At 39.3% G+C, this 12,201-nt stretch overlaps 1 protein-coding gene across 3 annotated transcripts in view; it reads left to right on the top strand.

Annotated features, from left to right (window-relative positions):
• Window positions 1–1,795, top strand: part of ABCB1 (ATP binding cassette subfamily B member 1) — a 116,302-nt gene extending 114,507 nt beyond the window's left edge. For all 3 annotated transcript variants that reach the window (XM_007170299.2, XM_057549499.1, XM_057549500.1), the window contains 2 exons: window positions 244–390; window positions 1,181–1,795. In XM_007170299.2, the coding sequence (XP_007170361.2) occupies window positions 244–390; window positions 1,181–1,387 (354 nt within the window). In that variant the 3' untranslated portion in view covers window positions 1,388–1,795. The remainder of the gene's footprint in view (window positions 1–243; window positions 391–1,180) is intronic.
• Window positions 1,796–12,201: the final 10,406 nt, after the last annotated feature.

Genomic DNA, 12,201 nt, shown 5'->3' on the forward strand with positions numbered 1-12,201 from the left:
ATATGTTGACTTGTCTACACTAAAGCATAACTTTTAAGACCCAAACGTCTGTTTTCAAGAAGAGAGGTTAATCCTGCCATTTAGAGCTATGTTTTTGTTGTTTAACTCTCCTTCAACCCATTCTTAGCTTCTGAACCTAAACTTTTTGGGGATATGGAAGTGGTTATCCTACTTTCTGCAAGCAAACTCTCTTTCAGAACTTTATCAGTTCTACTTTTCATAATAACAAAACCCTATTTACAGAAATATAACACCAGAGTAGGAGACAAAGGAACTCAGCTCTCTGGTGGCCAGAAACAGCGCATTGCAATAGCTCGTGCCCTTGTTAGACAGCCTCATATTTTGCTTCTGGATGAAGCTACATCAGCTCTGGATACAGAAAGTGAAAAGGTAAGAATTTAACGTGGACTCATTCACACTTGAAGCAGTTGTCCCTTAAAAGGTTTAAATTTATGCTTCTATCTTCTACAGTAGAGAGCAAAATTCAGCCAGATACTGAGTTTTGTTACTTTCAGTGGAATTTAGACATTTTCAGTAGCTGTTATTCAAGAGAACTAAGATGAAACAAGGCAGATTAGTCTTATAACACTTGTGCTCCAAAAATCAGCCCCAGATCACTTTGTATTGATCTAAGAAGCTGCATTCAGGAGGCATAGTCCCATTTCTACTGGCAGCATTTCCTCAACAACTATATAAAAAAGTGGAAGCACAGAACAATGTTAAAAGCTGACTGTACTTGAAGGTAAATACTAGCAATTGTTTTCAGTTTGAGAGAAAGTTGAGTATTCAGGTATCTGAAAGATAAACTCATTCTGATTTTTTTTTATCTTAAAAATAACAAAATTCAAGGAGGCTGTGTTTGGCCTGTGCTCAGGCTTCCTGAATTTACCGTAGTGCTAGACCAGAAGGATGCCGCAAGGCTGGGCACACTACTAAGTGCTTCTAAATGATTGCATAGGCTGTATTTACAGTCATAACTTTGAGATAAACCAAACTAGGATTCAGTATTCTTCTGAGATGACAGATCCCTTGCTTTGTAAAATCTATGTTATATTCCATTGACACCACTGTTAAAGAAGCATGTATCATTGGAGAAATTAATTGTGAGGCTTGTTACGGAGGAGAAATTCAAGGGAGTGGATTATCATGATCAGAGTTAATTTGTGTGATTATTGAACAGGTTGTCCAAGAAGCCCTGGACAAAGCCCAAGAAGGGCGCACCTGCATCGTGATCGCTCACCGCCTGTCCACCATCCAGAACGCAGACTTGATAGTGGTGTTTCAGAACGGCAGAGTCAAGGAGCACGGCACCCACCAGCAGCTGCTGGCACAGAAAGGCATCTATTTCTCCATGGTCAGTGTCCAGGCTGGAGCAAAGCGCCAGTGAACTGTGACCGTATGAGCTATTAAATATTGCCTAATATTTGTGTTAAAATATGGCATTTAATCAAAATTTTAAAAGTGAGCACTCCCTGGGAAAACTATGTAGAGTTACTTATTTAACATTTCCTGCTGCGGTGGAAGATCATTCCACCCAGTTCACAGTCTTCGGAGACTATAATTGAAGGAACAGAAAGAAACAGCATCAACTGGAGAAAAGTAATGGTTTGAATTGCATTATAAAACGTGTAGAATCATTCAAAGTAGATCTTGTTAATAAAGTGTATAATTTTTGTTTATATTTTCTTATTCAGACTGTAACTGACTACCTTGCTAAAAGATTATAGAAGTAGCAAAAAGTACTGAATGTTTGCATAAAGTGCCTATAATAAAACTAAACTTTTATATGACTGGAGTCATCTTGTCTAAAGTGCCTGTAAATCTGTCATCTCCCAGTTGGACTACTGAAGATCGTTTCTGCACTTTAAAAAAAGGACTTCTTTAAAAACACTCATTAATTTTTGTAAGAATGGTTAAACAGTGTAATAATTCCTATTGTACATGTCTTTTCACATTGGGTTCTACAAAGCCATCTGGCTTCATTCTTCTTGGACCTGATCCTGCTGATTCTTGCATTTCCACTTTATGCTGGCTGTCAAACCAGCCACATAGATGAATACAGGATTTTAGGGGCTGAGATGGGGCAGAGGATGGTCAATTGTGAAGTGTATACTCTGATGTACATTGAATATCTTGCATTGCTCTTATAAAGGGCTCTTACAGGATTTTAATACTTTTGCATTTTTAAAAATACAATTCTTTTTCTGTTTTGATAATGCATCACTTTTCCCAGTAATTGGTCTCTTCCAAAGTTGATCCTTCTGGCGGCAGGTCATTAAAATGTGCCATAAGTTTAAATACATCATCATGAAAACATGATGAAAAAGGAAAATATCACCAGAAAATGATACTCTGACTATAAAAAGACCAGCCAAAAAGCACTATAAACATGATTGAAAGTCACAAGCTGGGAGCAATATTTCCCATATTTATTATAAATAATTGGTATTGTTAATATATAAAGAATTTTAAAAGGAAAAAAAATGCCATCACCTCCAAGGAAAAATTGGCGGAGGACATGGTCCAGTAAATCCCAAAGAAGAAATTCAGGAGAAAGAAAGTGCACACTCTCAAAGGAATGTAGATTAAAACAACAAACCCTTGAGGGGTAACATCAGCCCCATGGCGGAATAAGACATCCTTTGTTTCTCCCTCAGTGACATAATTTGGCATCCAAGCACAGACAAAAGTACCTTTTTGGGAGCTGTGGGATCCAGCATCATATGCCAAGGGACCTAAGAGGAGTCTTGCTTCCCCGTGAGTCAACTAATAGGGATAAAGACCTGAGTCCTGGCTGTGGACCCTGCGGTAACCTGTGAACTGGCTCCAGCCCCCCTTGGCCTTGGTCCAGGAGCACCTGGAAAACATTGTCTAAGACAATCACCCACAGACCAGAGAGCCTTTGTACAAGTCCCGGTTTCCAGATGAGAAGTTCCAGCACACCTTTGGAGCAAAAAAAACTCTGAGTTTGGAAGCATTGAGAGGATGAGAGGAACAGCTTGACCTGACTTGCACCACCCCGCCCCCCAAGGGGACACAGCTTAGGGCCAAGAGAGATCTCAGCCTGTGATTTCTCTCAGGGAAAGTGAGAGCTTGTGAGTGACACGTGGCTCACGGGAGGCTGCCAAAGGAGCTCGTTTCTCTCTCCCCACATCCAGAGTACTGAAACCTGCACTGCATGACTGGGAGGCAGGAAGAGATGGAGAATGGCACATAGCTCCCTCAGAGGGTGTTAAAGGGACACAGAGCCTGCTAACCACATTCAAGAAGCCTGCCCTCAAGCCGCTGGGAATGCCTCACCTGCAGATCCTCCAACGGGCGCACGGGTGTCCCCAGTGTTCAGTATGCCTCACCCACACAAACCCCCTGACCCTGTGGCTGGCTCCCTGTGTGTGCTCCCAGCGGCAGTGGTGAGAGCAAGATCTGGCAGATGGTGAGTGATATTCAAGCACACAAAGAATGCAGGCTTGAATCTGCAGGCCAGGGAGAGACCACAAATGAGCCTTTAGGGCCACCTTTGACAAACAAAAGGGAGGCAGCCAATACATGGCTTGGTGCAGTGCAGATCAAGGGGAGGCATATAAGCTTAAGGATTCTGCCACAAGAGGGAGCAAGAAGTGTGGATCAGGTGTAACCAGAGAAGGTCTGAGAAAGCCTCAGAATCACTAGCAGGGCTGATGGAAGATACTTCTCTCCTGAAGCCAGTTAATAAAGACAGGAGGAGGTGACTTTAACTTCAAATGGGAAGACAGCAATGCAGAACTTCAAGGAATATGAAAAATCAAGGAAACATGACACCACCAAAGGGTCACAGTAATCTTCCAGTAACCAACCCAAGACATGGAGATCTGTGATTTATCTGGTAGTGAATTCAAACATGCTGTTTTCAGGAAACTCTCTGAGTTCAAAGAAAACACAAAGACAAGTCAACAAAATTAGAAAAACAATACACAAACAAAATGAGGAATTTAACAGAGATAGAAAATATTAAAAGGAACCAAACAAATTCTGAAGCTGAAGAATACAGTGAATGAAATGAAAAATATAATAAAGAGCATCAGTAGCAGAATAGGTCAGTCAGAAGACAGAAGAGAAGAACTTGGAAGTTACCTAGTCAGAGGAGAGAATGAGAAAGCCTACATGATATATAGAGTACTATCCAAAGAACCAATTTGTGAATTATTGGTGTGCTGGAAGGAGAAGAGAGGACAGAAAGCTTATTTAAAGAAATAGTGGCTAAGAATTTTCCAGACCTGGGCAGAGAATTAGATCTCCAAATTCACGAAGGTTCTAGGCCACCCAACAAAATCAACCTAGAGAGATCCTCTCCAATACACATTATAATAAAACTGTTAAAAATCTAAAACAAGGAATCTTAAAAGCATCAAGAGAGAAAAAAAGCTTATAACTTTCAAGAGAACCCCCATAAGGCTATCAGTGGATTTCTCAGCAGAAACCTTACAGACCAGGAGAGAGTGGGATGATACATTCAAAGTGCTGAAAGGAAAAAAAAAAAAAAGCCCTGCCAATCAAGAGTACTCTGTCCAGCAAAGTTGTCCTTCATAAACGAAGGAGAGAGAAAGACTTTCTCAGAAAACTAAAGCTGACAGAATTCACCACCGCAAGACCTGCCTTACAAGAAATGCTGACAGGAGTTCTTCAAGCTGTAATGAAAGAATGCTAATTAGTAACATGTAGTCAACTTCAGAATACTCTGATACTGTAATGTGGTGCTGTATTAAAAGTTATAGGACAGTATAAAGGTTAAAGGACAAGAGTATTAATAATAGCTATAGCTACAATTTATTAATAAATACACAATATAAAGAGGTAAACTGTGGGCTTCCCTGGTGGCGCAGTGGTTAAGAATCCGCCTGCCTACCAATGCAGGGGACATGCGTTCAAGCCCTGGTCTGGGGAGATCCCACATGCCGCGGAGCAACTAAGCCCGTGTGCCACAACTACTGAGCCCGTGCACCACAACTACTGAAGCCTGCGCGCCACAGCTACTGAAGCCTGCGTGCCTAGAGCTCGTGCTCCGCAACAAGAGAAGACACCACAATGAGAAGCCCGCGCACCACAACGAAGAGTAGCCCCCGCTCGCTGCAACTAGAGAAAGCCCGCCTGCAGCAACGAAGACCCAACGCAGCCAAAAATAAATAAATAAATTTTTAAAAAAAGAGGTAAATTGTGACATCAAAAACATAAAAGGGGGGAGTAAAAGGTTAAGAGTTTTTGTATGCAAAGTTGTTATCAGTGTAAAATAAACTATTATATGTGTTGGATGTTTTATGTAAGCTTCATGGTAACCACAAAGCAAAACCCTACAGCACATTCACAAAAGAGAAGAGAATCAGAGCATACCACTATGGAAAATCAACAATTCACAAAGGAAGGCAGCAAGAGAGGAAGAAAGGAACAAGGGAACTACAAAATAGCCAGAAAGCAATTAACAAGATAGCACTAAGAAGTCATTACCTATCAATAATTACTGTAAACGTATGTTGATTAAATTCTCCAATTAAAAGGCATAGAGTGGCTGGATGGTTAACAAAACAAGACCAAATTATATGCTGACTACAAGAGACTTACTTCAACGTTAAGGACACATAGGCTCAAAGTGAAGGCATGGAAAAAGATACTCCATGCAAGTAGAAACCAAAAGAGAACAGATCTGCTTGCGCCTGCCAGAGAAAATAGACATATCAGAGAAAATAGACTTAAAGCCAAAAGCAATAACAAAAGACAGAGAAGGTCATTATATAGTGATAAAGGAGTCAATTCATCAAGAAGATATCACAGTTGTGAATATATATGTGCCCAACATTGGAGCACCTAAATATATTCAGCAAATACTAAGAGATCTGAAGTGAGAAATAGACAACAATACTATAATAGTAGGGGACTTCAGTATCCTACTTTAAACAATAAGGAGACCATCAACAAAGAAATGTTGGATCTGAACTACACTTTAGACCAAATGGATTAGCGGACATGTAGGGAACATTCCATCCAGCAGCAGCAGAATACACATGCTTCTCAAGTACACATGTAAAATTCTCCAGGAGAGATCATATGATAAGTCACAAAGCAAGTGTTAGTAAATTTAAGATTAAAATGATAGCAAGTATCTTTTCCAACCACAGTGATAGAAACTTAAAATCAATGACAGGAGGAAAGTTGGAAAATTAACAGTAATATGGAAATTAAACACTCCTGAACAACCAATAGGTTAAGGAAAAAAACAAAGGGGAAATTTTAAAAAATATCTTGAAGCAAATGAAGATGGAAACACAACATACCAAAACCTATGAGATGCAGCAAAAGATGTTTTAAGAGGGAAGTTTATGGAGATGAATGCCTACATTAAGAAATGAGAAAGATCTCAGAAAAGCTACCTTTACACTTCAGGAAACTAGGAAAAGAAAAATAAACAAAGACCAAAGTTATTAGCAGAAAGGAAATAAGATCAGAACAGAAATAAAGACTAGAAAAACAAAAGAACAATGAAAATAACTTTTTTTTGAAAAGATAAGCAATATTGACTAGCTAGAAAGAAAAACAGAAATCAAAATTGGAAATGAAAGGGGAGAAATTACAACTGATGGCACAGAAATAGGTTCATAAGAGACTACTCTAAACTGTTATACACCAACAAATTGGATAAAAACAAACTGATAAATTCTTAGAAACATACACCATACTAAGACTGAATCATGAAGAAGTCAAAAATCTGAATAGACCAATAATGAGTAAGGAGATTAAGTCAGTAAACCAAAACCTCCCAACAAAGAAAAACCCAGGGCCAGATGGTTTCACTGGTGAATTCTACCAAACATTTAAAGAAGAATAACACCAATCTTTCTCAGACTCTTCCAAAAAATTGAATAGGAGGGACCACTTCCAAAGTCATTGTACGAGGCCAGCATTGTCCTGATTAAAAAGCCAAGTATGAACATTACACGGAAACGACAGACAAATATCTGTGATGAATATAGATGCAAAAATTCTTGATAAAATACTAGCAAACTGAATTTAACTGCACATTAGAAGGATCATACAGCATGATCAAGGGGGCTTTATCCCTGGGATGCAAGGGTGGTTCAAGATATGCAAATCAATAATTTATTAATAAATTATTTTTATTAAATAAAATGAAAAATAAAAATGAGATCATCTCAGTAGATGCAAAAAAGAATTTGACAAAATTACAACATCCTTTCATGATAAAAACTTTCAACAAATTGGTTGTATAGGCAATATACCTTAACACAATAAAGGCCATATATTGTAAGTCTACAGCTAACAGCATACTCATTGGTGAAAGGTTGAAAGGTTTTCCTCTAAGATCAGGAATGAGATAAGAGTCCCCACTCCCCACTCCTAGTCAACATAGTACTGGGCATTCTAGCCAGAGTAATCAGGCAAGAAAAAAAAAATGGCATTCAAATCAGAAAGGAAGAAGTAAAATTGTCTTTGCAGATGATATGATCATATACACATACAGAATGTCCTAAAGTTTCTACCAAAAAATGTGTCTTTCTCTGCCTGGCTTATTTCACTTAGCATGATGCCCTCCAGGTTCATTTGTGTTGCCACAAATGCAGGATTTCCTTCTTTTTATGGCTGAACAGTATTCCATTTTATGTATATACCACATTTTCTTTATCTAGTCATACTTTGATGGATACTTAGATTGTTTCCAAATTTTGGCTACTGTGAATAATGTTGCAATGAACATGTAGTGCTGATTTCATTTCCCTCAGATATATACCCAGAAGTGGAATCGTTGGATCATGTAGTAGTTCTGTTTTTAATTTTTTGGGTAACCTCCATACTGTTTTCCATGTTAAGCCACCAAATTTGTGGTAATTGGTTAAATTTGTGGTAATTGGTTACAGTAGCCTTGGGGAACTGATACAGGCTTCAAATCAGGGAAGCTAAATATAATGCTTTTATTTTATTTTATTTTTTTAAAAAGGAGTGTAATGAGGCTCTGAGTTGGGCTAGCGAAAAGAGAGAAGAACGGGTGGCTGTGAGAAATATCCATAGTCTAGATGTGAAAGGTGGAGGGAGGAAAAAAACTGGCTAGGAAAATGCTGTGACATTGATGGAGGTGAGGAACTCTTAGGAGGAAGATGATGTGTTCATATGGCTTGAAGGTGACATCATAGTAGAAGGTTTTGAAAAGTATGGCCCTTGGGTACTAACTAAACACAGATGAGTCCCCTGTGTGCTGTTTGCTTGAATTCAACTCTTATTTTCTTAGTTCCATCCTACGATTCTCCAGCTCTGTCCAACTCTAAACAATGATGGTGATTTTGTTCACCAGAATGAACTTCTGAATTCAGGCCAAAGTGTGTTTCTGTTTCCTGACACAAAAAGCAGCAACTTGTTTCCAGGTCTCAATAATAAGAAGTCTTTTTGATTCATTTTTCTTACTCACATCTTCATTTCAGATGCCTGCTTCTAGTTTGTGAACCTTTTGAGGAAAGGATTATGTCTTTGCATCACTTTGCTCTTTTGTCTGGCAACATCCTTAGTGTGTACTCGAGGTTCAGTGTCTGCTCTTTTGCCATTTTTTTTGTTTTGTTTTTATCTAGTATGAACTTTCCTCTGGGTCAGTTTTGCTTTATTAAAAATTAACATCTGAAAAGTCATTTGTTAATATAAGATATATTAACAGTATTCTTATCTAAGGCCATATAGTTTTACATAAAAAATAAGGAGGGGAGCTCATCATTACCATAAGACCTGTGACCCACCTTTACCTACTCTACCAAATAAAAGGGAAAACTGTATGGGAATTGTGTCCATAATTTTGTAAAAGAAAAAAATACTTTTAAGAAGTTAGAGTAGTCTGATAACAGTATTATACCAATGTCAACGTCCTGGGTTTGATTTTGTATTATAGTTACTACCTGCTGTCATTCAGGGAAGCTGGATGAAGGGTACACAGGACTGTACAGTTTTTGCAACTTCCTGTGAGTCTATGATTATTTAACAAGAAAAAGTTAAAAGAGAAATAGGAGAAACATATGGTGAAGCTTTACTTAGAGACTTGCTGCTCTTGGAATTATCTGGCAGTCCAGTGGTTAGGATTCTGTGCTTCCACTGCAGGGGGTATGGGTTTGATCCCTGATCAGGGAACTAAGATCCTGCAAGCCACATGGCGTGGCCAAGAAAAAAAAAATTTTGCTGCTCTTGAAGTGATCATAATTTGGGCTAAAATCTGAAAAATGAGGAGTTACCCAGGAAATGGTGTGAGTGTGGAAGACAGGATATAGGGATGAAGGGACAGACAGCATTTCAGGTGGAGGAAACAGCCTGTTTCAAAAGGATTTGAAGGACAGAAAGAAGGATGTTGTCGTTGGAGCTGGCTGATCAAGGTGGAGAGTGGCATGAGACACTGTGGCCTGCTACCTCTGGGAGCCCTGCCTGACAAAGTGGAGTTTGGGAGTGTTTTACCCCTCCGTCTCAGAACCCAGCCACTGTGCCATAAGAAGCAGCCCGAGTTACATGGGAAGGGCCACATGACTTGACTCAGCAGAGCCCCCAGCCCACAGCCAGTATCAAGTGCCAGGCACGTGAGTGGGTATCTCAGACATCCAGCCCAGTCAAGCCTTCAGACGACTGCAGCCCCCGCCAGCATCTGACTGTACCCTCATGAGATGAGAACCACCCAGCTGAGCCCAGTCAATCTGCAGAACCATAAAGGATCAAAAAAACCATTATTTTAAACCACTTGATAACTAGAATGAGTAATAACCCTTCTAGTTGCAGAGCCTATGAAGGATTTTCGCTTGCCTTAACTCTCGATCTTCAAAAGTATGCTGTAGGCTGTAATATCTTGGTGGGCATCTGGTTCACCGTTGTCATCCAACACCTCCATCGATGTAGAAAGTCCTCAATAAAAATCTTTGTTAAATGAAAACGAAAAAAGATTTGTCAGTCTTAAAAAAAGATTAGACAACAGATTTTCTGGAGCACCGTCTGTAACTGTAGTCCTTTGTCCCACTTGGAACTTCTAACACTAAGGTGAAAGACCTCTGCCCTTGGCGTCAGGAGAAATCAGAATAGCAAAGAGAAGAGCAGCAGTGCTTACAGATATGTGCAAGAGGCAAAGATACATGATGAAATATTTTTACCAGGACTCTTTCAAAAGAGCCAGTTTTGGTCATAAGGAAAAGTGACCTTTGAATTGGAAACTGAACATTTTTGCTTTCGGCACTAGGCAGCAAAATTTAAATGTTTTCCCTCTTATTGACTGTTGCTTGTTACGTGGAGAAGCACCAAGGCGCTCCAGCGAGAAAACCTGGGTTTCTCTTCTGGCTGCCTGTTTGTTACACATGTGATTCTTTGGGCAAGTTACTTATTTTCTCTAAACCTTTATTTCCTCATTGGGACTTAAGGAATTTCAATAGCTACCTCATTGGATTACTTGAGCACTAAATACTATAATAAAGTATTTAGGAGAATACTCAACAGATAGAATATAGCAAAAGAAAAACGTTGGTTGCCTTTGCTTCGTGTGTTTCTTCCTCTTCAAGGCCACCCATTCTCATGAAAAGGAAGTTCTGTTTTATATTTATTCACCTAAGAATTATCTTAAGTGCCTATGGGCTAGATATTATTAGGAGCACAATGATAAGACAAGGAGCCACGGTTTAAGGAGACAGGAAATAAGTTTAGTGATGTGTGTAGGTGTCATAACACAAGACTTCTTGGGAAACTAAGAAGAGAGCCATCACTTCTCCTGGGAGTGCTTTGAGGGTTTAAAAAAAACTTCCTAGAGAACTGAGAATCTACTTGTCAGATGGACAGTAGAGAAAATCTGTGCATGTGGAGGGCAGTGTAAACAGCCTGGAAGGCTGGATCAGAAGTGATTCATGGTGCTCAGTTTCAGGTGTTGGGTGTTGGGAGGAGTGGGTGGTGGCCACCACAGGGATGAGTCTGGGAAGTCAGGTAGGAACCGAGCCTGAAGGGTCTGGTGTGCCAGAATAGGTGTATTTTTATTCTTGCTGTGGTTTATTTGAAATAGAGAGTTGAGATATGCCCTACTTTTGAGTGTCCACATTCCTACAAAGGTACCTGTGCAGTAAGATTTTATAAAATAAATCACATTTAACTTAACTTTGATTTCTGTTGTGCAGATGGACATATCACCCTTTTACAAACTCCTTAAGGAAGAAAAGAACACACTTTAGAAACCTACCGTGTAACCCTTGCACATGTGGGAAACCTGCAAGAGAGCTTCTGCGACTGGAGTATTTCAACCACAAGCATCAGGGGCCCCAACCTCCTAGCCTCTCAGGCCAGAAATCACACTGTTCTTTTTGGGAAGGAGGGGAAAAGGCAAGGTGAGGGAAAGAGGGTTTTTGTTTTTTTTTCTTTTTAGTGAAGAGATAGAAAGAGAAAGCTAAACGATGTTATTAAGTCATACTTCTAATATTTAATTCTATCATTAAACAGTTGGCATTTGAGGCTTTCCTGTTCTATCAGAATTTGAGTATGACAGTTTTTGCATTTCCCAGAGTTCATTGTCCCTGTTCAATTCCCTCTTATGCAAAACATGTCTGTCAGTGTGGGCAATGACCCCACTACTCCCACTCTTTAGAGTTTAAATAGATGACTCAGGCAATGAGTCATTTTTCCATGAATTGTCTATGTTGCTTGGAAAAGTGGCAGTTCTAGCCAAGCTATGGCTGAGACTACCTGAATTATTTGGAAAACACTATGGCCACAGTAATCTGCCTCCTTAGACTAAAAAAAAAATGGTATAGAATTCTTTGGGATCAGGGAGCCCAGGTCTGGAACATGTACATATAGATAAAACCTGGAGAGCAATATGCTAAAGGGAAATGGTTGGGTTAAAGTGAAAAAAAAACCAATTTTATGGACTCCCTCTGTGAGAACAAATACTTAGAAGAATGTCAGAGGCTAAATACAAAATACTGGATGTTTCATAAAAGTTTGCATTCGTGAATAAGTCTTTTGCATATATTTCAATTCTGTAAGTGAGTTTTTGGAGAAGCTAAATTTTTTATTGGCTATTAGTAGATGAAATTAAATTTCAAGGACATTTTATTTTTTTATTTTTTAAAAAAATTTATTTATTTTATTTATTTATTTTTGGCTGTGTTGGGTCTTCGTTGCTGCACACGGGCTTTCTCTAGTTGCAGCGAGCAGGGGCTACTCTTC

This window comes from Balaenoptera acutorostrata, chromosome 7 (assembly GCF_949987535.1).
Source record: "Balaenoptera acutorostrata chromosome 7, mBalAcu1.1, whole genome shotgun sequence".
NCBI classification, from domain to species: domain Eukaryota; kingdom Metazoa; phylum Chordata; class Mammalia; order Artiodactyla; family Balaenopteridae; genus Balaenoptera; species Balaenoptera acutorostrata.